The sequence below is a fragment of the Eschrichtius robustus genome, chromosome 11 (assembly GCF_028021215.1).
Source record: "Eschrichtius robustus isolate mEscRob2 chromosome 11, mEscRob2.pri, whole genome shotgun sequence".
NCBI classification, from domain to species: Eukaryota; Metazoa; Chordata; class Mammalia; order Artiodactyla; family Eschrichtiidae; genus Eschrichtius; species Eschrichtius robustus.
Window position 1 is genome coordinate 90,273,059 of NC_090834.1, and position 25,178 is coordinate 90,298,236.

Here is a 25,178-nt window from a genome sequence, read left to right on the forward strand (position 1 = left end):
GTGTGTGTCTCTCTCTCCCTTTCTCCCCTCACACCTCTCTCTCTCTCTCTCTCATACACACACACACACACACACACACACACACATGAACGCCTCTTCTGCCACTGAGCAGGTCTTCTTGCACACTTCAACCTTCAATTTATTCCTCCATTTCCATTTCTGGCATGCCTCCAGCTGCCCTGGATTTTAACCAAAGAGCATAATATCTGACATAATAGCTGCTATCCAAAGGTACGCTACACATGCACACACACAAAAATTAATAGTGAAATTAAATAAGAAAGGAAGTTAATTTCAAGGGGGAGAAATCCAGGCGGCTGCTTTTCTCTAACCATTATCATAATGGGGCAGTATTAGGAATTGATTCAAACCGAACTGTGTTGATACAGCAGCTTGATTTAGCAATTAGCAGATGTAATTAGTCCACCTCAGAGAATAAAACCTTCTCTCAGAGCACATTGATTGGGAGAAATAAGGAGCGTTGTGTGCGAATGTGAAAAGGTCTTTTAAATGAGCCCTGAAGTTGAAGCACCCAGAGACCACTCTGGGATTCTTGGGAGGGAGGTATGCACACTACACAACTTGTGCTCATTTTATATCAGTGCATAATGACTATTAACTGACAAGTTAGAGTTCCTTTAGGCATCAGTGTTTTCATCCCATTTAATGAATGGAGGAAGGAAGCCCAGAGAGGTAGGTGGGAGTGCTGAAGGGCACACAGGAAGCTAAGACAGTGCCCCAGGCAACACAGGCAGTCATGGTTCCCACCCTGGTGTCCCTGCCATGCCAATCCATCGTAAGAAATCTGTTTCATGTGTCTGTACCGTGCTGTGCTCAGAGCAAACATTCCATCCACACTGATTTCATCCAATAAATCTTTAGCTCATGTTTAGAACCAGGTCTGCAGTTCAGGGAGCTTCTGGACTTGCAAACAAACACAGCTTTTGGCCATTGAAGGTTTGCGTTGCCTTTGGGGGTTCCTGGGTGAGCCTGGCTGCTGGAGACCATCATATCCCCGCTCCAGCAGCATATCTTCCAGAAAGACATTTACAACCAAGTTTTAGGCTTGCTTTCTCATCTACATGAGACACCTGGCACCTTGTCACCTAACCCCCCATTACAACCGCTTTACAAAATGCAAAGCCCGGTGGTGGTCTTTTTTAACAGCTCTGGGCCTCCTCTCCAAGATGTCTCCTTGGGAAGAATACTTACTGGAGAGTCCAGCCCCAGGTAAATCACAAAGATCAGAAAGGAGGGTGGGTAGAAATACTGGATTCCACTGCCACTGTCCCCAAGGAAATGCCTTGCCCGAAAGGGAAATGGAATGAGAGAGCCAGAGGCAGAGTGAGAGATGAAGGAATATCCTGATCTTTGAATATTTCAGATCACTTGTTTGGGGTCAGTTCCAGTCACTGGGATTCATTGTTACCATTTCTAAAAGCAATAGATACTGCTTACAGGTGTTCATAGGTGCAAGGCGTTTTTAAGGCCTTTATATAAGGCTTAGTTCAAGCTTCATGCATCAGGGAGCAGACCCTGAAGACCCTGGATTTGCATCCTGGGTTTGCTCCTTCCTCTAGCAATGTGACCTTGGGCAAGTTCCTCACCCTCTCAGAGCCTCAGTTTACCCATCTGTAATAAAAAGTAATAAAACCTAAAATGAAATGGTAATAATAATACTTACCTCAGAGGTTGTAGTGAAGATTAAATGAGCTAATATATGTGAAGAACTCAGAAGTGTAACGGGCACAGAGCAAACACCCAGTAAATGCTAGCTATTTGCCTTGCATTTAATCCTTAACAGTCCCCAGAGACAAATGTTATTGTGATTACCCTTACTTTTCAAAAGAGGAACTAAAGGCTCAGCAAGCTTAGGAATTTGCCCAAGAATACCCAGTGCTAAAGAGAGATGACAGCAGGTCTTGAACCAACTGATCCAATCCATTCATTCATTCATTCATTCACTCATTCATTCAATATTTTGGGGGTATCCACCACGTGGCAGGCACCGTTCTAGGAACTAGAAGCTCAGCATGAACCAAACAGAAAATGTTTCTGCACTTAAAACTTTCACATTTTTTTGGTGGGGTACAGGGAGACAGAAATTGAACAAGTAAATGAACAAAATGTCAGTAGGACAACAGGTGGAGATGGATGCCAATGTGAAAACTGGAGAGCTCTGTAAAGGCCAGAGAGCGCTGGCTAAAGAAGTCAGCTCAGCGGTCAGGGTGGAGGTGGGGTTGCTATTTTTAAAAGGATGGTCTTGGAAGGTCTCTCTGCCAGGTAAAAACTAAGCAGGGAACTGAAGGAAACCAGGCACTAAGCCTCGTTGAAATCCAGTGGAAGCAGGTTCCTTCTGGAGCCATGGGTGTAAGGTTCAGTAGCTGCCACCAGGGGTCCCCACCTCTATCTTTCCAGGAAAAAAGCTGGGTGGGTGTCCCTGAGGCCTCACATCCCTCATCAGGGGCAAGTCATTCATCTCCGGTTCCTGGCCCCACCAGCCTGCCTCATCTGATTGGTCACTACCAAGAACATCTTCCTAAGCCACAGCTGGCTGCATAATAAATACGTAGTAATTTCAGGAAGACTCGAGTATTAAAATCCAGTTCCTCAAAGACCATCTTAAAGTCTGGCTTCCCACCAGCACTTACTTTCCCACAATCCAATGAAATCTGTGCATCTTCCAACAGTTGCTACCTCTTGGCTAAAGGCAGCTGGCTAATAAGCCTCCATCTAATGAGCCCTATTCTTCCTTGGCCAGTCAGCACTGAGTGTCCCTAAGAAACCTCAGACCGTCTTTGGCCAAACACCAGTGGGGAAAGGGGGTGGGAGAGGAACGTTCATTCGCCTTTAAAGCAGAATTCAGGTGTTTCAACCTCACCTTGACTGAACCTGCATTGGAAGAACTCTCCGTCTCACCAGGTCTGAGATCTTTGGTTCTCGACAGGCTAGGAAAAAAAAAAAAAAAAAAAAGACAGTGCTGCATAATCCTTTTCCATATTAACTGTTCACACCATTCAGTTCAGATTCGTACCTGACCACCCTTTCTGGAGACCAGTGCACATTCCCCAGGCTTTCAGAGGTAAGACACGTTAGCCAAACTTGGACAGCTCGCTTAGCAAAAGAGCATGCTGAGTTTTATCTAAATTGGCAACCCCCTCTGAAGAACCCCAGTAGAATAAACACCTCTGCAGAGCTGCTCCCCCCAGGTGATCTGAAACAATGGTAATTAATAGATTAGGATTATCTGTTCACATAAATAGTATTGGCGAACTTAATCAATACAGAATAAAAGCCAAGGTCAAGGTTCTAAAATAGAGCCCAGCAGAGTGAATCACAAGGTTCTCATTTAAAACCAGACAGCAGTGTTAACCATCAATAACTCTTGAGTAACTGATTCCTCCATGTCTCTGCAACTAAGGCCCCTAATGACCCTTTGAGGGCAACTCAAAGCCCAGTTTAATTTTTTCGAAGTTTCTCTTTCTTCACAAGTGAAAAGGAATCCTTCCCATCTCACTTTCCCAATCAAGCAGCCAACATTCCTCTAATTAGCAACCTAGGGAACTCTGCTTGTATTAATTTGTAAGAGAAGAGTTGACAAAAATCTCCAAGGACGTATGAAACACCGTTCCCATACTTAATGAAATCAAGAATCAGAGTCTGTGCTGGTGAGGATGAAGCTTGCTCCTGGCTAAAGTCTAAAGTGATTTCTTCCTTTCACAAACCTTTCTTTCATTCCTTTTCCCATGATTCAGGTTGTTGACAAACACTCAGAAGGGAAAGTGGAGGATTGAAGCAATTATCTGGATAATCTAGGCCAAGGATATGCTTTTCTTCCCAGGAAACAGCTAGATAACTGTGACCTGCCACCAAAAGGAGAGGGGCTGTCGACCTGGAGCAACTAGTGAATCAACTCAGCAAGAAACTATGCATGCCCACTCCCAAGGGGGGTAAGGTCCAAACTTCCCTATGCAATGTTCCATTTGTTCTGGTCTCCAACTACCTTTTAAAATTTACCTCCCAGATTCCAGGATTGATTCACTTTTTGTTTACCATGATTCTTTCACTTCTGCCTACACCACCTTCCCTTTGTCTTCTAACTGGAATATCATCCCAAGTCCTCTTTACCTCTATAAATCCTTCCCTGCTTCCCAGACAGGTCCCCGTGCTCTCTGCTACACGCAATTGTCTCTATTTCACTCCTTCTCGGAATATACACCACTCATTTGTTCTATAACTCTCCTTTGAATGTTCAAGGGTTTACTGTCTTTTTAAGATGCTTTTTTTTTTTTTTTAAATTCACGTTCTTTTATTTATTTATTTATTTATTTATGACTGTGTTGAGTCTTCGTTTCTGTGCGAGGGCTTTCTCTAGTTGCGGCAAGTGGGGACCACTCTTCATCGCGGTGCGCGGGCCTCTCATTATCGCGGCCTCTCTTGTTGCGGAGCACAGGCTCCAGACGCGCAGGCTCAGTAATTGTGGCTCACGGGCCCAGTTGCTCCGTGGCATGTGGGATCTTCCCAGACCAGGGCTCAAACCCGTGTCCCCTGCATTGGCAGGCAGATTCTCAACCACTGCGCCACCAGGGAAGCCCCTTAAGATGCTTTTCAACATCTTAACATCTCAAACCTCCCTCCACATAGGCTGGCAGGGATGATGTGTCTATTGTGTTCTTTCATTTCTTGCACTAATTTAATATTGCATAGAGAGTAGATAAATGTAGCCATATAAATGCATTTTAATTGCTTCAAATCTATGCTTGGGTTTGCACGTATAAAACTCAGCCTTGTCATCTTTCCTAAACTGCTCTGTTAACTACATCACTCTTCTTGATCACATCAAGACATTGTGATTAGGATAAGCAGGTCCTTTGGCGGTTCAAAAAAGAAGCAAATGTTTTATGGATGATTTCCAACCTGAGAGTGATGTATGGTTCCAGTGAGAACCTAAGAGAGAAGGCGTTTTTCCAGTGGCTCAAAAACGTGTATGAGAGCTACCAAAATGTCCAGCAACTCCATCTATCTCTACAGACTTCAAAAATATTCAAAAGTTACCTTTTATGCAGATGGGTTGTTTCCCCGACCACTCTCCATTCTGCTGGCAAGTTCTCATCTCATTGCCGCTAAGAACATAGGAGTTGTTACAAAAGAAGGTCAAGACGGTGCCAATTTTTGCATAGCGCCCATTGATGAGCCCGGGGCCTCCTGTAATTTTCTTGTACCCATTGACTGGGTCCCCAGGGTCTGAGCAGTTTCTTTCTTCAAGGACTGAAAGTGGAAAGAAAAGGAGAGCTATTAATAGTCTGAAGCATTCCATTTTAGCATCAAATATTTTCAAGTCTCACTGAATTAAAAACGCAGTGATACAGAACCTGCTAACAATGGTACTCAAAGGAATTACCAAGAGAAAACTCATAATAGAAAAATGCATGCATTAGACATATCTTCCCCTTGCTTTTACGATTTATTCTTAAATTGAGAAGTGTTTCATCCCATATACAAATAAATTTGACACTACAACGGTCTCTCATATAATCATGTTCATTTGTTTCTCAAACTGTGGGAGATGGCCAGGCCTGGACAAAATACACATTTTGCCTAAGTTTTTATGATCAGTATACAAGGGTTATTGGTTTTCAGTGTCGTAATATCATCTCCTTCGTTCCCTAAAGCTTAGGCAATTAAACCAGACTATTCAGTTTCCTATTTGTGTTGTACCCAGAAAGTAGAACAGATTCGAAACGAGTACATATATAAATTTAGATTTTATATTTCATCTGCTGGAACATTAGTGTGTTAGAAGTTGTAATTAAAAAACACTAGAGGACAATATAAATTCAGAGATACAACAAATTCCCTTGATCTCCAAATATAACGTTCCATCTAAACAGTTAACAATATTCATTACAAAGATATCTCTAGTCTCTAATTCATGTTGCACAGCTACTTAGAGTAAAATTGGCATCACCAGCTATTCTAAGCACTGAACAGGATATTAGATATATCCTGGAAATATTCTATCAGCTAGATAACATATTTTTCTCAAAAAGATTATGGCAAATTACTGAATATTACTTGCCTAAGGACACAGAGTAAGTCCCCTGAAGAATTCAACCTTTAATTACTGAGTTTGGGTACCAATCACTCTATCAGCCTCCCTAGTCTCTTTTTAATCATTTTTTCTAAGACACAGGTTCATTCCTATAAAACTGTCCCCACACAATACAATTACGCACTGGACATGCTTTACTTCCCATAAATGTCCCAGTTACCTTTCAAACAACTTACTTGCTTGCCTCCAGGCAAGAAATTAATGTCCATTCATATAATACTTCTACAATATTTGAGAACTAAAAATTAATGAATATTCCTCTGTGCAATTTGGCAAGGTTGCTAATATTGTCCAAGTTTCTGGTTTGTCTGCTCTAAGACTGCCTGTAGATCACACGACAGATGATCTCAATGACACTCTGTGTGTTTTGGGCTATGTACTTTGAGCAGTTTCCCTGAGGGTTGACTCCAAAGCCCCATTTTAAGTGTCAAAAAAGGACCTCACTGAGTGAGCTGTTTAAAAAAATACCGAAATGGTATAGTGAGGGCAATGCACATTTCTGAAGCTTCAAGTGGACTCAGAAAGTCCCCCAGTGCTTATATTTCCAGGAATCCCTCTATGATGCGAGAGCAAGCATTCCATATTGCTTCAGTGATGGGGCCACCTTCTTACAGTACAGACTCATTCAGTGCTGAACATGTAGCCCAGAAACAACCAGCAAGAGCCCACAGACTTCAGTCATCTCAAAAACATGTGTTATACCTGCAAGTTTTAGAAAATGGAATTCACTGTCAACATAAAAATCAGGGCATTTCTCATAGAAATCTGTGTTCCTGGCTTCTGACAAAATTCAGTTCCGGAAACCCTGGGTCTGTATTCTCACACGGCAAGAATCAGCTGGTGTGGGGAGGAGCTCCCTGCCTGGACTGGACCACAGCCTTGCCTCGGCCACAGGCCTCCACCGACCAGCTGCCTGGCTCTGGCAGACACTTAAATCTGTGGCTGGTTAGGCTATATCAAAGGGCTGTGATTTGTGTAACTCAAGTGTAGCTCCTCATCCATTTTGAGTTTTGCTTGCTAGAGCTCATGGCCATGAAGGATTGGGTTATACTAAAGACCCGTCCTGGAATACTGAAAGAAAACGAACTAGCCTCTAGCCGCATCAGCTCAGCAGAAGACAAGAAGGGGCTTCTACTGTAAGCCTAATTGTTGCATTTTAGAAGTAAGTAGCTTCCTGGCCCAGTAGGCTCCCACTCCACTATCTCCTACGTGCAGGATTCTCAGGGATCCTATTTCTGTGACATTTCATGTGGGTTTAACTGGCAGGAACAATGGAGAGTTCTCTAGCTCTTGGAGGTAATAAAGCCTCAGGACAATTCAGGTTCTTTGTTCCTCTCCCTGAAGAGGCTTTAAAGGAAGATTTAAAGGGAAACGGACTCAAGATATCCAAACAGGTCTGCCCACGGCTGAGGAATTCTGCCATATTTCTATAATTCTTAAATGCCTATTCCTTTATAACGTGATGTGTCTGAAATCAGGTCATATGCCTACATTTCCTGTAATATTTCTTTACTCCCAATCCCCAGAACAGCTATAATTAAATCAACGGTGCACCTTAAACTTGCTAAAATCTTAGCATGGAGAACGATTTATTTGGTTTTAAGTTATGCTCATGAAATGTCCCCAGGGTTGAGCTGAATGATGCTTCCAAGTGAGGGTTCAATGGGAGGTGAGACTATACGGCTGAAATTCAAGAGAAATGCAGACATTAGAAACAGATTCATAAAGGATTCAGATAATGTAGTTGTCTGACACTACTGAAAAATAAATAGACTGAATATATTCAAGGAAATAAAAGACAAAATTGAGAACTTTGGTAGAAAACTGAAAACCTTAAAAAATAGCCAAAGGAGAAATCTAGAACTCAAAAAGTAAAGTAAAAATTCAGTGGCTGAGTTTAATAGCAAACCGGATACAGTGTAAGGGGACTAACAAACTGAAAGATAACTTGAAAGAAAAGATTCAGAACAAACCCCAAGAGTCAAAAAGGTGAAAAATATAAGGAAAATGTAAGGATACAGTGAGGAGGTTAATAAATACGTGTAATTGGCATCCCAGAAGAAAAGAGAGAGAATGGAGCAAAACCAATATGTAAAGAGATAATAATAGAAATTTTTCTGATGAAAGATGTCAACCTACAGATTTACAAAGTCCCAAACCAGATAAATATGAAGAAAACCACACATAGACATATCATATAAAACTGTTCAAAACCAAAACCAAAGAAAAACAATTTAAGGAGCCAAAGGGTTAAAAGACTGGAAAAACATCCTTTAAAATAATTACAGTCATTATCTCTGGCTTATAACGCTGAGAATGCTTTTTGCTTCTTTCTACTTTTTTTTAGAAGTTTTATAATCAGAAAATGCAGCCATAAAAGTTTGTTATTATTTTTGTTGTTGTTTCTATTGTTATTATTTTTTAAAGTATCAGGCAAAAACGGTTTGGGTCCTCCCCACTAAGCCTATAAAACTAGCATTAAGTCTTCATGCCTTTTTTTGTGTGTGTGTTCCCATACCCTCTCCAACCCATGCAAATCTCTTTACCATCTTGCATAAACACAGACTAATCCAACTTTCCATGAACTCAGATTTAAATGAGTTTAAATGAGTTTTGTCACTAGACTCTGGTGGAAAAACAATGTTTTCCAGGATCCAGATAGCTATAGGCTTAAATAATCATTTGGTCCTCAGTGTCCAGAATAAGCACACAGTAGGTGTTCAACAAATGTCTGTTTGTGGGTGGAAGGGATAAAGGCTAAAATGTATTCATTCTTCCACTTAATAAACCAGGGCCTGGGAAAATTAATTAATTTCTCCAAGACTTGCTTTTCTCATCTATAAAACGAGATAATAACACTTTTCTGGCTGGGTCGGTTTTGAGGAGTAATTTAAACTACACATAGTCTCTAATTCCCTTTTTTGCCTTTATTTACAAAGCACCCTACTGCACTTAAAAATCAATTCCCCAAATTCATACACCTTAAAGAAAAACCCATAAAGGAATCTAAAGGCCCATTATTGGGCCTATTCAAGTATAAAGCAATATTTTTTGGCTTCTTGGTAATGCGATGGGCTTCCAGATCTGGGTCCAGTGTGTTGATTCAGACTTCTGGGTACCAACCATGGTCTCTGTACATTCATCTATTTTAATCCTGTGTAATGAAGCCTTAAAACTATATTCCTATATCAAACATCTACTGGGCATTATTCTCTCTTCCTTCTGTACCCTCTCCTATGATGCTTTTGGAGAGAATTCTAAGACTTCCTCTATCCATCCTTTTCTCTCCCTGTTTAGACTTCTACCTGTTGGGTTCATAGAGCGTCTGCATCTCAAAAGAGCATCTCCCCAGGGTTAGATTTCCAAACGCCCTCTCTTTTACCCCTGTGGGTTCTCTGTTTAGAAACCTTTGTATCTCCCCACTGAACAGACTCATGATTTTTTTTATTTGATTTTTCAAGAACTTTGGATTTCATTTCTCCTCAGTAGAATGGATGTTTTTACACAAAGCCAAATGAGAATTTAAAACATCTGCATCTCTGGTGTGAAGGAGCATCAAGCTCTTGCTTTTTGCTAAGTAAAATATTACATAATTAGTAATAAATAGCACATTGTCCTGTTACTTTTGGGACTCGGCCCAGGGATATGAACACATCAAGTTTAGCATGCCTTTACAGGCTATCTTTCGAACAAAATAGTACTTGGGATGCATTTCTATGGGATACTGTTTCAGATAAACATTTAAAGAAAGACCTTCCCTCATTTTCTTTTTTTCTCAGGGCAACAGTATTAGGCAGTTCGCTGTGATACCACTTTACAGAGGAGATGCAATGGCTTTGGGATGGTTCTTGTAGTGATCACTACTGGTGCCCCATCCAGGTCTCCTTGTATCCTTTTACCAACTCAACTTCTACCTGTGTGCTTTGCTGCTGAGAGCTGGCACCTGCCACCTTCACAGGACTGCCCCTTGGGCATGGGCACCATCTTGCCCATATGAAGAGCTAAAAAAACGCCTAGATTTTTGTTCCCTCATGCTCACTCCAGGGTTGGCTGTAGCCAGTGACTGATGGGTGTGGAAATACAAAAGCCCAACTCCTGTTTCTCGAGGTGTAATTTACACTTCCCAGCACCCCACAGGATCAGGCGGAGTCTGGGAGTTCAGCTGAAATCACTCGTGCTTGGTTTTTTCCTCTTTCCTATTTTGCTTCTGCAATTCCCTTACTGGTTGATCCTGAGAGTACTCCCTTTAATAAATCATTTGGACCCAAATGTGGCTCAGGGTCTGGTTTGAGGGAGAAACTAAGCTAAGACAGCTCTGCTGTTTTCTTATCCCTGAGTACCAGAGCCCCTCATGCCTCCCTAGGGCGACACTCCTGGGAGGTGATGAGACCCGAGAGAGGTTGTTATCTCAGCCCTGGGCATAGGGCCCTGTTTGCCTTTCAGCACTCCTGGGAGATCTTGGTGAGGATGACTGCAACTAGAAAGGCTGCATCTCATCAGAGGGTCTCCAATCTCATCAGAGGTTCTCCAGCCTCCACAGATATTCTCAGGCTCCAGCATCCCACCCCCACCCCCACCAGCAGGGCTGTTTTGACCTGAAGGGATCAGGTGCTCTAAGACAATGGACTTCCCTAAGCTAAACAGTGTAGACGCAGAATCCACCATCCAAGGATTCTCCCTGCTGATTTGGTGCTGTCTTTGGAAAGCCAGGGACCTTTTTACAACCCTGGGGTATAGAACATCTCACGGGACTGAATTATGGATCTTTGATTTGAATTTAAGTTGATTTAAAGCAAATAAAGTTGTATCTTTTTCTCCCCCTGATTGGTACACGAAGATTCATACCCAATATGAAGTAGCTAATATGACCAGGTCCAGAAGGTCTATAAGAAGTGGACACAATGATGAAGATGTCAGGGAGTATGTCAGGATAATGTAGAGACATTTTAAGGAAAAGTAGCTTTTTGGTGCACACAAATAATACCACTTTTTTGTGCCCTCTTGTCAGATCAACTATATTGACTATAACAAAAGGAAGTTCACACTCTTCATCCCTAATTTAGGGAGTAGACCCACTTTCCCATTCCCCCAAATAATCACAAAACTCAGGAAGCAGTTCCAGCTGTGGCAAGAAAACAGACCTCTTGCTCCATTATATTGCTCTCTACCAGTATATCCCTGTTCACAAACTATCTTCTTATGAATGAGTCTAGAATTTCACTATGATATACCAGACTTCAAGAATATTTGTCTTTTCCTTTGGTCTTAAGTTCAAATTTGGAGACAACATCTAGAAAAAGCCCCTAAGAACCAAAGAATCCAATCACCGCTTTGCCTTTTGGAAGCCCTGTAAGTCTCTCTGTAGAGAAAGACTGGTGAAGTGCTGTTGGCTGCCCATTTCGTTGATTAATTTTCTTGCACCACCTAGTGTTCTCCATCGCTTGTTCTTGTCCCACTTCTAAATTGTTTTACTTTAATTATCATTTATACCCTGCTTGCTTTCAGGAATGGTTTGATGTGATTTACAAAACTGCACCTAAAAAAAGCATACTTTTTTCCTCTAATTTTATATTAATGATATATTTAGGGTAGCCAGAGAGCCACCTGAGCAAAAAACTAAGAGGACTACTCTGTCTCTTCAACAGGAGCTGGGTCTCAGAGCCGTAAGATTATCTTGAGAGTTCCAGCAAGGGAAAAAGATCCAAAGTCAACAATATTCATTACCCCATTATCTAGCTGGCAGTGTGAGGTGGGGTGTTAGTCTCAATTCTTAACATACTCATGGTATCCACCCATTCTCACTCGTCAAAAAGTCAAGGGAATAATTTGTGACAGAATTAAGGTTCTGTTTGGGAAAGGCATTAACTTTCTCATTGGGACTTCCTTCATTCTGGAAACCCAACTTAATCTGAGACCAACACCCAGAGACAACCATTGGACAGGCTCGCATCTCTTCCTCACTTCTTCCTATTCAGCTAATATCTGAGTCTGGTGCCTCTGGACCCAATATCTTTTACTTCCACAAAGGTCTTCCCCAACCAGGAATAATGATACCAACTCGTGATATAACCCCCCACTGAAAACCCTTTTTATCCCTGTCCAGCCAATGGAACCCTGCCGCCCTGATGTTTTCCAGCCTTCCAAAGTTGTGAATGAGACTATCCATGTGAAATTATACTTGGACTGCACACACTGCTATTTGTTCATCTGGCAGCAATTTGGAGGCTGAGGCTTACAATTAGCTATTTGATCTTAATCAGTATTGTCCTTGGCTTTGGGTACACTGTGTCTTTTGGATACCACTTTTCTGGTATTTGGATGGCCTATTTCATTAGACAGCTGAAACTCCCTGTGCCTAAGAGATGGGTCAGCTTCAAAAAATCCTCAGAAAGTTCTGGTCTTTTTGTGGGGGTGGGATGAATTGGGAGATTGGGATTGACGTATATACACTACTATGTATAAAATAGATAGCTGATGAGAACCTACTGTATAGCACAGGGAACTCTACTCAATGCTCTGAGGGTGACCTAAATGGGAAGGAAATCCAAAAAGAGGAGATATGTGTATACGTACAGCTGATTCACTTTGCCGTACAGCAAAAACTAACACAACATTGTAAAGCAACTATACTCCAATAAAAATTAATTGAAAAAAACAATGAACCTCACACATCCTTATTTGGTAGAGCCGATGAGCAACCTACGTAACTATAGAAACTTAGCCATCTTCTACCTAGGCGATGTGCTCGGTAAGTCCTCTTAGGGCTCCCACAAATCTCAGAAGGTTTCTGAGTCACCTCCTGGGGTGGGGACTGGGGGTGGGGTGGGGTAATAACACTAAACTACCAGGGGAAATGTCCCCCATGGCATTCATGGTCAACTTTTCAAATATAAAATACATCCCAATGAAAATGGCCCAAACAAGGCAATACTATTCTGTTTAGCCTTGGGGATGAAGAGAATGACCTTGCGGAGGAGTCCTGAGCTTCTGAGAACATGTGAGTCCTAAGAGATCCTGCCAACTTAGTAATTCTCACCACCATCACCATTACCAAAGGCCTTTCTAGAAAAAGTTGTCGCTGGGAAATGTACGGCATGACCACTCTCCTCTGCACCAGAAAAAGGCTAAGATTGGAATTGTTTTACAGTTCTGCCTAATGAAGGGGGAAAATATACCAAAGAGCCCTGCCTTATCTCCTCAGTGCCTGGTACCTAACAGACACTCAAAAATGTCTGGCTGGATGAATCTGCAAAGTGGGGAGGATAATAGTTCCTACCCCAGGGGGATGTTGTGACAATGAAATGAGACAGTGTCACATAAAGCACAGAGCTTGACCTATATTGAGAATCGTGAGAATCACTACTGTTGTAATTCTTAATACTTGGATACCAATAAGGATGTCTTGTGTTTTGCAGAGAGGAAGTTTTCACCTTCTGAAGCAGGGTGAGGGACAGGTAGTGAACAACCCACAAGGCAGGAGGCTTTAAGGAAAAGTGGGAACTCTGTAGCCTTTGTCAAGGGGCTGGAGTCAGTCTCAGGGTCTGTGACAGCAGGGATGTTTGTTTCCATCAGAAGTTAATTCTGCTTTGCTCTCAAGTTCTTCTACTCTTTGCATCTTCCCCCCACTTCCCTGCATGGGCATACAGTCCATCCCAGCTCTAATGGGTTACCTCTTAACCCAAAACCAAAATAAAATCCACCCCCTGCATTAAGTCCTGCCTCAGTGACCTCGTCTGCCAAAGCAAAAGCCAAGGGGGCCCCAACAAGGAGCAGGCAAGTGGAAGCAAAGTCTTAGTAAAACAATGGTGGACGTGGCCCATTCCACACTCATGGGCACTCCACCCCAAACTCTTGGAGACAGTCAGGCTGGAGAGTTGTTTAGGAAGCCTGACCTGTCCTCTTATTATTTGGCTGGAATGCCATCCATAACTAAAACAATTACTGACTAGCAAAATGCATCCCTTATATACCAACCCCAATCATCTTACTCTGAATGAGAAGAGGCAATGCCTTGGTTAAGAGGCCACAGGCGCATGGAGCCCAGCAGAGTTAACACTGAAATGTCACTGGGTCTATGTAGACTCAGATTTACCAACAAGGAATGATCAAACGAAAAGGAAACTTTTCCCCTAAATTATAAAAGCAAACAAACAAATCCCTTGATAACTATACAAGGGCAGCTTCTACTGTGTTCAGTGACCTCTTTGGTTTTCCAGATCTAAATCCAAATGAGACAGCATCCCTCTAAACATGCTAAGAAGGATGGCAGAGATTCATCTCCATGTTAGGGAGGGAGAGGAGATGGGAGGCTCAGGTATAGGGGATGTGTAAGAAGTAAGCAGTCCACTAGCTAATCGTCTTTCCGGGCTCCTCCAGTCTCTGAAGGCTCTGGGTTACCAAGTGCTGGTGGGTAACAAGTACGGATTCCCCGGGACTGTTTTCCATGGGGTTATCCCTATACCCCTCATACCCTCTCAGGCCAGACTGTGTATTCTCTTTTCTACTCTGTTACTCTAATATGTAAGGGATGCTCTTGAGCTTTGGTTTCCTGCATAACAACAGGGGACTGACATACAGCCCACCCCATGTTAAATGAGTGACTATTAAAAAGTCCCATGAGAAAAAAAGGAGGCTGACTAGATAACATGATGCGTGGGGCAACCTGCTCTGGAGTTTCCCAATCCAGTTCCCCCTGACATTACTCCACTTATCACCTCTAACAGCCCCTCCCTGGCTGTTCTGGCTACAAAGACTCCCCATCCATCATGGCAACGTGCATGTCTTCTCCTGGGGTCCAGGGTTCCTTTATGACAATGGCACTGGCAGTATCTACTTGTCCTTTAAAACCCGATCTTTCTTGCCTGGATACTGGTGTAATGGTAGCAATACTTAGCATCTGGCAATGATTCAGGAGGAAGAGTTCACAGAGAAAACTTGGAAAGTCTTGTGAGAATTTTCTTAAACCCTAGGACTCTAAGAAAGGTTTGTCATGATCATCTAGTTTGTAGAAACTAGTGCTGTTACCCTAACCCCTTGTCTAGAGAATCCCTGCTTTCTGCCAAAGTTTTAAATGGCCACATGGGGCCAAAAGTAGTAATAAGAATAACTGCTTCTATTATTTAATATAATAACATCAATATCAATATATAAGTGCCTTATATGGATCACCTTGTTCCATCCCTGCCATCACCCCTAAGAAGAATTAGATAATATTTTCCTGGAATTTATAAGTGGCAAAACTGAGGCTCACAGGAGATGAATGACTTGCTCGAGATTTACTGGGCTGGTAAATTGCAGGCTTAGAACCAAACCAAAGTCTTTCTGACCAGAGTCCAAGCTCTTCACCCAGGGTTGCATCATCTCACTGTGAACAAAGGTGCACCTGTCTTCCACATGTTAAGGATGAAATAGGCCTTTAGAACTGTAAAAAAGCCAGTAAAATAATTCCATTTTTACCATACCTCCCCTAAGAGATCTTACAAGAATTTGCATTAATTCCACCAAACCTGAGGCACCTTATTTATCTGTGATGGGAGAGGCGATTGTGACCCACTAGGGGTCTCAGTACATCCTCACTGCATCAGTGTTAACGTCTCCTTGAAAACCCCAAAGTTCCCAATCACTTATTCTGATGAGAAACGCGGGTTGGCCCTTTGAAGCTGAAGTATAAAGTGTGCCTCTCATCCTGGGCTCTTTTCTTCCCAGTCCTTGGGACAGGCTAGTGGGAAACCTTCTGATGCTCCAAAACCCCAGAGACACCATTTTTCTTTAATTGGTGGAAGCCGATTCGTGTTGTTCAAAGGCGCATCAGAGCCCGCAGTATGAGCATTGTGCCCCAAGATTTAGCCCGTTTCATCACCCTTCATTAGGATGCAGGGGGGAGACCGCGGCACCGTCAACTGGGCCAGAGGAACAAAGGCAACATGGAAACTGGAGCGGGGCAATGAATCCCTCGCTCTCCACTTTTTCAAAACAAGATTCCAACCATTTACTCAAGAACTTATTTTGTCCTCGTGTTCCATACAAAGAAACAGGAAATTTCAGAGGGAAAAAAAGGGGCCCCAGTTTCTTACATGGTGGCCCAGGGAGGTTGGGGTAACGGAGGGTGCTGGCAGGAGGTTAGCTTGGCCCCAAAGCCGAGGAGGGGCCACTCCCCTCTTTTTGTTCTCAGAGGAGGTCACCTGGGAGCAGGGGAAGGTTGTTGCTCCTTGGAAAACAATTTGAGGAGAAGGCTGGGGTAGCCATCCTTGAAGATTGTCCTTGGGCCTCTTGCACCCTCTCCCTAACCGAACAGGGCAAACCTGTGTTGACAGTATCTTATTCTTCATCTACTACAACACAAATTCTGAACGAGGCATCTCCCCTCAGACCCACAGAATTCCTTCGAAAATAAATCCATTTCCAGCTTGACAAGAATAGACCCTGGCTTCTGACCTGCAAGTTCTGATTCTTATTTTGAGGACTGGCATTTAAAATGGTTCATCTTGTAATCTGGTAAAACCTTTTGGTGGCCATTTTGACAACAGCTCTCCAAAGTTTAAATACATGTACCCTTTGGACTAACAGTTCAACATCTAGGAATGTATCTTCCAAAAATACCTCTACATGTGAGCAAAGAAACATATGTTAGGCTCTTCATTGCAGCTTTCTTCATAATAGTAAAAATATTAAACGTGATATCAAGTCCATCTTAAGGGGTGGAGTGATTATATGATTGTATAGACACCCATACAATGGAGTCCTCAGCAGTCATTTCTTTTCCCCAGTCATTTTTTTTCCCCCATGAGGGAGACCAACAAGGAATGACCTGGAAAAAATGTCTACAATATGAGCACGGAAAATAAAAAGTTGAAAAATTGTATGTATACTTTAATCCACTTTTGTTTAAAACAGGGTTTCTCAACCTTGGCACTACTGATCGTTGGGCCAGGTAACTCTTTGTCGGGGAGGCTGTCCTGTGTATCGCAGGATGCTTTGCAGCACCCCTGGCCTCTACCCACCAAATGTCAGTTGCACTCTCCCCCCTTGCTATGATGACAACCAATAAAGTTTCCAGTTTGCCAAAAGTCCACTAGGGGTGGGAGCAGGGGACAAAATCTCCCCCAGTTGAAAACATATAGACAACCTAGGTTTGCATGTCATAGAAAAAAGTCTGGAAGGATACTCACCTAGTTGTTAACAGTGGTTCCCCTGGGAAGCGGGATTGGTCAGGGAAAACAACGTTCTCTTTTTATTTTATACACCTCTGTACTGTTTGATTATTTTTACAAGTATATATTTCTTCTGTAGTTTAGTAGAAAATCTATTTCTATTCCACTCCCACTCATCGACATATACATACACAAAGAAAATAAAGAGAACAGCTCATATCAAGAGACAGTCAATCGGGACTCTCTAGAAAAGAGAGACAGGTGGGCTTTACCTGGGAAGGGAAGCCCTCTGGCAGGACCTGATAATGAGACAGGATGGTAACCACAGCTCATCAGTCCATCATCTGGAGTCTCATCAAGCCAGGTGGTGAGAACGGTGTCAGAGAGATGGTGAACAATGTGGGAAATGAGGAATTCTGGCCTCTGGTTTTGAATTGGACCAAGATCGGTGTCTTGCACCCTGTACTTCAAATCCTTCATTTGCTTAAAGGATCATCTACGTTTCCACAAAACCTTTAGGAGAGCAGTGCATTAAAGCAGCAACTATGAAGTGGTTTCCCCTCATCAGATTTGGTACTACATAAACAAAAGATGGAATTCTCATTAATATTGGCTTTGGTGCTTTTAAAGCCATTTTTTGTAAAACATATGCCTAGTCCAATTTGGACAATTTAGAATTTGAAGAATCCCAGAATGCTTCAGTTTCTTATTAATTTTGAAAGAATTTCCTCCAGGGAGGTTTGTTCGGTTTTTTGATATACTCATGAGAAAAACAATAAAGTAAAGCTTTTTTTTTCTTTTCTTTTTTTCTTTTCTAGATGATAGACTGCTCTGGGAAAATGGTTAACATTTGTTCAGAAATTACAAGGTAAACTGCCACAGCCAATTGTGATCATTCCCTCACTGAGTTACTTGGAATTCATGCTGAATTTCCTAAAAGGAAAAACAGACCTAAATCTTACAGAAAATAATCAAACATTTGATCCCCTACATTGATGCCAGCAAATGGCATATCAGATATCCACCACCAATATCTTCACCCAGTCACAACTATAGGGTACTAAGGGAATCACGGTTTTTGAACAACATTTTGTAAAGTAGCTAGGAAGAATTCTCTTGTCCATCTATGCTGATGTTTTGAGACCGAAAGTGATTTGAGACCAAAAGTGATTTGAGACAGGTTTTGAACCAAGCTATGAATCAGTTCATAATGACATATTTTACATTCTTTTTTGTCATGTTTAATTGTTTTGTTTTGGTTTGGTTTTTTGCTGGATAGAATAACAATGATGAGAAATCCTTTTGTGGCTCAAAAGCTACTCATAAATATTTTACTCACAACTTTTGGACCAATTTCCTTCCCCCCGCCTCCACCCCCACCCCCCACCCCCGCCATGATTTGACCCAGCTTCTTAAAGGCATTTTGACTAATTTGGTGCTGTTTTACTTCGCTCCAATTTTACCTTTGTTTATCAAAGCGCTAATATCATACAGTTAGTTCACCAAGAATTTAAGCCTTCCTTTTTTGTCCCCCCTCTGTATCTAAAGGGTAGAGCTCAGGATTTGCCATTGTCAAGACTCCAGAATCACTCTATATACAAATTCTTGAAACAAAGGGAAAGCAACATTTCTCTTCTCCACCTTGCACACAACCCAGTGAACTTAAACGAGGCAGGAACCACAAAGCAGAACATCATTTCCTAAGAATCCGGCATAATCACACTCAGGTCAGCTGTGCCACCCCAAAGCAAGGAGTGCTTTGAGTAGAATGAAATGTACACTCAAGGACACACTACCGAAACTGGCTTCTGTCTACACTGTTGGCAAGGCAAGTTCATGAAATTAATTGAAAAAAATGCATGAACTTTATAGAATGCTGTCAGACCAGGCCCCTTATATATAGGATGACCCCAAAGTTACCTGTGCACGCTAGTCAGAAGTGATGGTAGCAAACACTGCTGGCGCTCTGTCCTGGGATGCCCTTTACCTTCTCTCCCCCGCCCAGTCTATACTGTTTTACTTCCAATGGCCTGTACCTACCAACTCTTCCACTGCTCAAGGGTTATTGGAACCACTCTGGCACACGCATAGAAACTTAAGCATGTCCTGCTCGCCCAAGGCAGCCCTTAGCCAATCACCGATTGCAGTTGGGATATGAAAGCCCAGCTGCCTTGCATTAAAGCCAGGACACAGTCTGAGATGTACTTCACATTCCAGATTCCATTGCCTGTTAACACTAAGGCTGGGATTTTGCCTGAAATCATGACTCTGCTTGGCTTCCTTCCCTTCTGGCCCAGCTTCCCCACTCCCTTACCAGCTTCTCCTGGGGGCATGTCCACACACATTGGCATGTCAGGATTTGCTTCAGGGGAACCCTGCCTAGGTCATTAGCTGCCCTCCTTGGCTTTCCCCAAATTTTGATTCCTCTTGTTCTTCCAAACGTCTCATTCCGTGCTGATAGCTGCAGTTTGTGGTACCTGTTTTAAGTCTCAAACTTCTGTTAGGACACACACAGGGTCTTGGTTACCAGAGACCCTTGATAGGTGATTTCTAGTCATAGCGTTTAAGTTCCTCTCTGCTAATGGCACAGTCCTGGGTACTGCACCACTGGGCTGGATGTCACCTGATGCTGCCGTAGGCAGTGGTCAGCGTTTGTACCCTTCCCCAGGGCAATGGATTTGCCCTATCAGATACATGTTCTAGTTTCTCTCCTCTGGCAAAAGTTTGAGTCTAATATCAGAGAAGAGTCATGATCTGCCTTTCAAGAACATGAATTAGAAACTTCTACCTGCTTCTCAGTGAGTTATTTCTTTGTGTTTGTTTCTTCTTATTTCTGCTGTTTGGTTGAACCAGGGTTAGTGAGGGCTACTGTAACTGATCAAGACGCTATGGACCCTTCCCGGGTCAGGCCCCTCCCCCGTACCCTCTGCTGTAGCTCCTCTCTGAAGTACCTAGATAATAGTATCCGGGGCACATTTCCTGAGTTGCTTTACAGATGCTAAAACCACCACCAAGTGGAAGAAATTAACTACTTGATGATCATGGGCATGTAGCCCCCAGACCTACTGGCACCTAAGGACTGATAATGTTAATCCCTCTGACACCACTCTGTTACCTCACCATCAACTGATCAGAGAATTGTGCGCGAGCTGATCACATACCCTGTGACCCCCCCCTCTCTCACCTGGCCTTTAAAAATGCTTTGCTGAATCCCACTACTGGGCATATACCCAGAGAAAACGGTAATTCAAAAAGACACATGCACCCCAATGTTCATTGCAGCACTATTTACAATAGCCAGGTCATGGAAGCAACCTAAATGCCCATCGACAGACGAATGGATAAAGAAGTTGTGGTACATATATACAATGGAATATTACTCAGCCATAAAAAGGAACGAAATTGAGTCATTTGTTGAGACGTGGATGGATCTAGAGACTGTCATACAGAGTGAAGTAAGTCAGAAAGAGAAAAGCAAATATCGTATATTAACGCATGTATGTGGAACCTAGAAAAATGGTACAGATGAACCGGGTTGCAGGGCAGAAGCTGAGACACAGATGTAGAGAATGGACATATGGACACCAAGTGGGGAAAACTGCGGTGGGGTGGGGATGGTGGCGTGCTGAATTGGGCGATTGGGATTGACATGTATACAGTGATGTGTATAAAATTGATGAATGATTAAAAAAAAAAATGCTTTGCTGAAACCCTTCGGGGAGTTCCTGCTTTTCCTAGCCCTAGCTGTCCTGGACTCCTTGAAGGTTGCCCTACAATAAATGCTGCACTTTCCTTCACCACAACCCGGCGTCAGTAGATTGGCTTCACTGCACGTGGGCGAGCAGACCCAAGTTTGGTTTGGTAATACTACTATGGTTCTGCTTCTGACTTCTGTCTGCAAGAACTGGAGAGTGTGGGTGACTCAGTGGGACAGCCAGGATACAGCTCAGGCAGGAGGTGGGACTTGAGTGGTGACAGCAGAAGGGGAGCCGCCCTAGAGAACAATGTGTGGAATTCCATAGCTGGCATGACTCCAAAATTTGGATCATGGGATGGAGAGGGAGTTCAGACTCTGGGCCCCAGGTGGGTGTATGATGGTGGCTTTCTACAGTTGACACTTTCTCACCGTGTTTGAGCTCGGAATATTATTCAAGGCCACTGAAGGCGTATCTTTCTGAGAGGTATTTGCAGCAGTTGAGGACAAAACTGGGTGGTTCCAGACATCCTGACTCAAAGGTAGCGCAGCCCTCTTGAGATCCACTCAATGGGAAAGCCCACATTATCCACCATCTTAGAGGGACCATGGTAGACAGCAGGGAACAACACCCCCGGCAAGCTCCCCAAACCCTCTCCACGCCAGCCCCACGTGACACCTTAACTCCCACTCCAGAGGCAAACTCACGATTTTCACAGTGTTGCCCCGTGTAGCCTGCCAGGCAGGCACACTTGTAAGATCCGGTGTTGTGAAGAAGGCAAGTGCCATCGTGAAAACAAGGCGACGAGGAACATGCTGTAAGAGAAAAGGCAATTTCTCTCAGTGCCCCTGTGCAGTGAGTCAGTTTCTTCACGCCTCCAGTCTTTCACTTGTTTTTTAGTCTTCCTGCAATTTTGTAACTCCTTTTATTGATATCATGTTACCATTGTTTGAGGTTGCCTAAAACAGCTGCTCATTAATCAAATGTTCCTGATGTCATTTGATGTTTTCCAAGGCCCCAGAAGTATGCTCCAGACACTTAGAGTCTGAGACAACACACAGGCGCACCACACAATTAAAGCAGAGGCGTGCTTCACCCCCTCCTGTAGGGGCTCCGTGGGAGACAGCAGCCTTGGGTAATAGATCATCTTTTTTTTTCAAGGAAGCTCAGTATCCGGGATACTGGAGGAAAGGAACCAGAAGATGATCTTCATGACACTGGTGAAAGTGTACTCAAGAATTTTCAAACACGCATTCTGTAAACAGTAGTCCCTTGAGATACTGAGAGTTATGATCTCAGATATGGTGGGGAAATGCTACTGGTGTTAAATGATAATTAACCAGATTCTCTACTGCAGAACTTCTCCGAACATTCCACATTCTAAGGGGCATTGTGAATTTCTAAGAATGCACATAATGTTCCACCTTTCACAGGCTTCTCTGACCCGAGAGACTGCATTTTACAGAGTGTCCTGGGGACTATTTTTCTACAGAGAACACTTTGGGAAACACCAGTCTGCTTGTTACCCACCAATTCCACATTCTTTTACCCTGGTGTAGAAATATATCACTCGGCCAAGTTCAGCAAACCCAAATTGAGTGCTTGCTCTGTGTAAGGCAGGAGGGATACAAAGATGAACAGGAGGGCCGGCTCACCAGATCAGAGCCTTTCCAAGAAGAGTAGGCAGTGACCATAAACTGAAGCATGATTCAGTTAGTGTCAGAAGAGAGAGAAAGTGCTAGAAGACATTCAAAAAAAGGCAAAGCCACAGCCCATCAGAACAAGGGAAAAGGCTTAACAGGGGAGGAGAAATCTGATAGGGCCTCGAAGGGTGGGACTTGATGAGCAGGAGTTGGGAGGTGGCTTTAGTCAGAGGGAATAACTTGAGCACAGGCGGGACACTTCAGGTGTTTGAGGAACGGGAAGAGCTCTGTCTGACTGTTTGACAATGGAGACCAGAGTTTCCAGAGTTCTGCAGGGGAGGTTGAAGAAGAGACCCTCCTAACTCTCCCCTCAGTCGCAGGGTCACACGCTGGCGAGCCACTGCTGCCCCCAACCGCTGACTGCCATAAACACCCCCCGATGTATCTCAGCCTCAGCTGGTAGGGCGTCACCGAGGGGCAAGGATTCGGCCACAGGCCGACCACACCACAGCAGCAAAGCTTCTAGAACTCCCAGGCTCTGAGCTGCTGCAGAGGAGACAGACATCCCGGAAGGAGGCAGTCACACAGGAGCAACTGCTGAGAGCTCCTGTGGGACCATTCTCCGCGGGAGGACGCTGGGGAGGGTGGGTTGTCTGCCGGTCTTGCTGAAAGGACAGGGCTGATGCCACTACTGCCCGCCTCCCTTCCTGAGACTTCTGTATCGCACCTTCCAGAAGGAAGCTATAATGGTCAATCGCAATTTTTAAAATTCAGTATTAAAAAAATAGAACTTCCAGCTCGAGTTTATTTTGTAAAACCTGATGCAATCCAATCTCTGAGGACTGAGCACTTTTTGTTCATTCTGGCCAAATCCTACTTCCTAATATGAACAGAACAGGAGGTGAAGTCAGACTCAGAGTTACTCATAAAGTAAGTGGCATTTCCTATGTAGTTTAAGACTTTGAACACCTATTTGAAAGATGACAAAGGGAGGCTCAGGGCACGCCTGGGGCAAGGCGGCTACTGAGGGCTTCCTCTGTACCAGACACTGGGCTAAGCTCTTCATCTGTTCTGTCTTCCAGCACCTCCTTAATGGAGCTGGATCTAGGGTTATGCCCTTATTCACTGATTAGGAACATGAGGCCCAGAGAAGTAGAACTTGTCCAAGCCACACGGCTTAATCTGCTAGGGACCAAAGCTAATGCTCTTAACCATGAGAGCCCCTAATAGAAGCTCTAGAGCCAACCTGTACAGATTCCTGGTTCCATCCCCAGAGCTGTGCAACCACAGACAAATTACCTGGTCTCTCTGTGCTGCAGCATCTAAACAGGGGAGTTAATAATTCTTAGCTCTGGTCCTAGTGAGCGTTTCTGAAATATCCCTTGCCATCTCTCTCTACCTTCTTAATGTGCAGGTTGCTTCGGAGAACCCAGCACGCTGGGTTTTAACAAGGCTGGGCAGGGAGAAGGGGGGTACACAGAAAGGAATGTTTGTGTGGAGCACAGCCATAAAATGCGACATTTGTCTCCCTGGCCTTTACCTGTGATCTCCTCAAAGATGGCATGGAAGCCGTCAAAGTTCTTGGAGCCATCTGAGTGGAAGAGGACGTGGAGCGAGGGGCCCGTGCTTCGGATGGGAGCTGGCCTCTCGTTGCCACAGAAACGCCTGATGATCTGACTGTCGCTGCTGTCCCCGTCACGGACCTCAACATAGTCATACTGGCACATGTAGTCAAACTCCAGGCTCAACATGACAACCCTGTGGGTGGAGAGGGTGACAGCAGGAAACAGGTGGGCCCCGGATAGTCCTTACACCCCTGGGCAAGTTCAAGGCCAGAGGATAAACAGGTCTCTTGAAGAGTGGTGCCATTGGCCTGATGTGATAGGACAATGGTCCTGGAGGACTTGAGGTCAGATACGTTTCTTTTAACGTGGGTAGGTAGGTATTCTGTGTGCAGGTGTGTGTACGCGCGTGCCCAGGTGAGGGGGGCGCCACAGTCCATTCAGAGAATCTCTGCACACGCTGGCTCCTCTTCCAGGAGCACTTCTCCCCCCATGCTGCGTGGCTGGTTCTTTCCTATCCTCGGGTCTCAGCTTAAATATTCTCTCCTCAAAGAGGCTTCCCTGACAACTCTTTCTAAAGGAGATCCATTGTTTTCTTCATAATGCGTAGATACATTTTAATTTCTCATATTTGTCTCCTTGACTTCGTGAGTGTGTGTGCATGCCTGTCTCCTCCCCTTGACTGCAAATTCCTCGAAGGTAGAGTGTGACATCTGTCTTATTCCACCACTGTTTGCTTAGTGCCTAACGCAGTGCATGGCATATAGAGACAATAAACAAATATTGCTGAATAGCTGACAGAATGGATACTCTATCGTAATCTTACAATTGGAGAGTGGAAAAGAGTATGTTGTCTTGCAAGACCAAGTAAAGGAAAAAACTCTCTGCACACTCTTCTGTCTGACAGAAGGATCAGAAGATAATTATTCTCTTGGTAACAATTCTTGCCCCAAAGAGTAGAAAAAGTAGCAAATCAAAATTTCAGAATTGAAAGAGATCTGATATATCTGTGATTA

General features: G+C 43.6%; 1 protein-coding gene across 2 annotated transcripts in view; it reads right to left on the minus strand.

Moving 5' to 3' along the window:
• The window catches only part of PAMR1 (peptidase domain containing associated with muscle regeneration 1), a 71,673-nt gene that overhangs the window by 4,088 nt on the left and 42,407 nt on the right, over positions 1-25,178 (minus strand). The window contains exons 5-8 of one of the 2 annotated variants that reach the window (XM_068554911.1): positions 24,141-24,358; positions 21,665-21,772; positions 5,056-5,268; positions 2,882-2,948 (exon numbers count right to left, since the gene is read on the minus strand). In XM_068554911.1, the coding sequence (XP_068411012.1) occupies positions 2,882-2,948; positions 5,056-5,268; positions 21,665-21,772; positions 24,141-24,358 (606 nt within the window). The remainder of the gene's footprint in view (positions 1-2,881; positions 2,949-5,055; positions 5,269-21,664; positions 21,773-24,140; positions 24,359-25,178) is intronic. The other variant, XM_068554912.1, reaches the window with a different exon arrangement.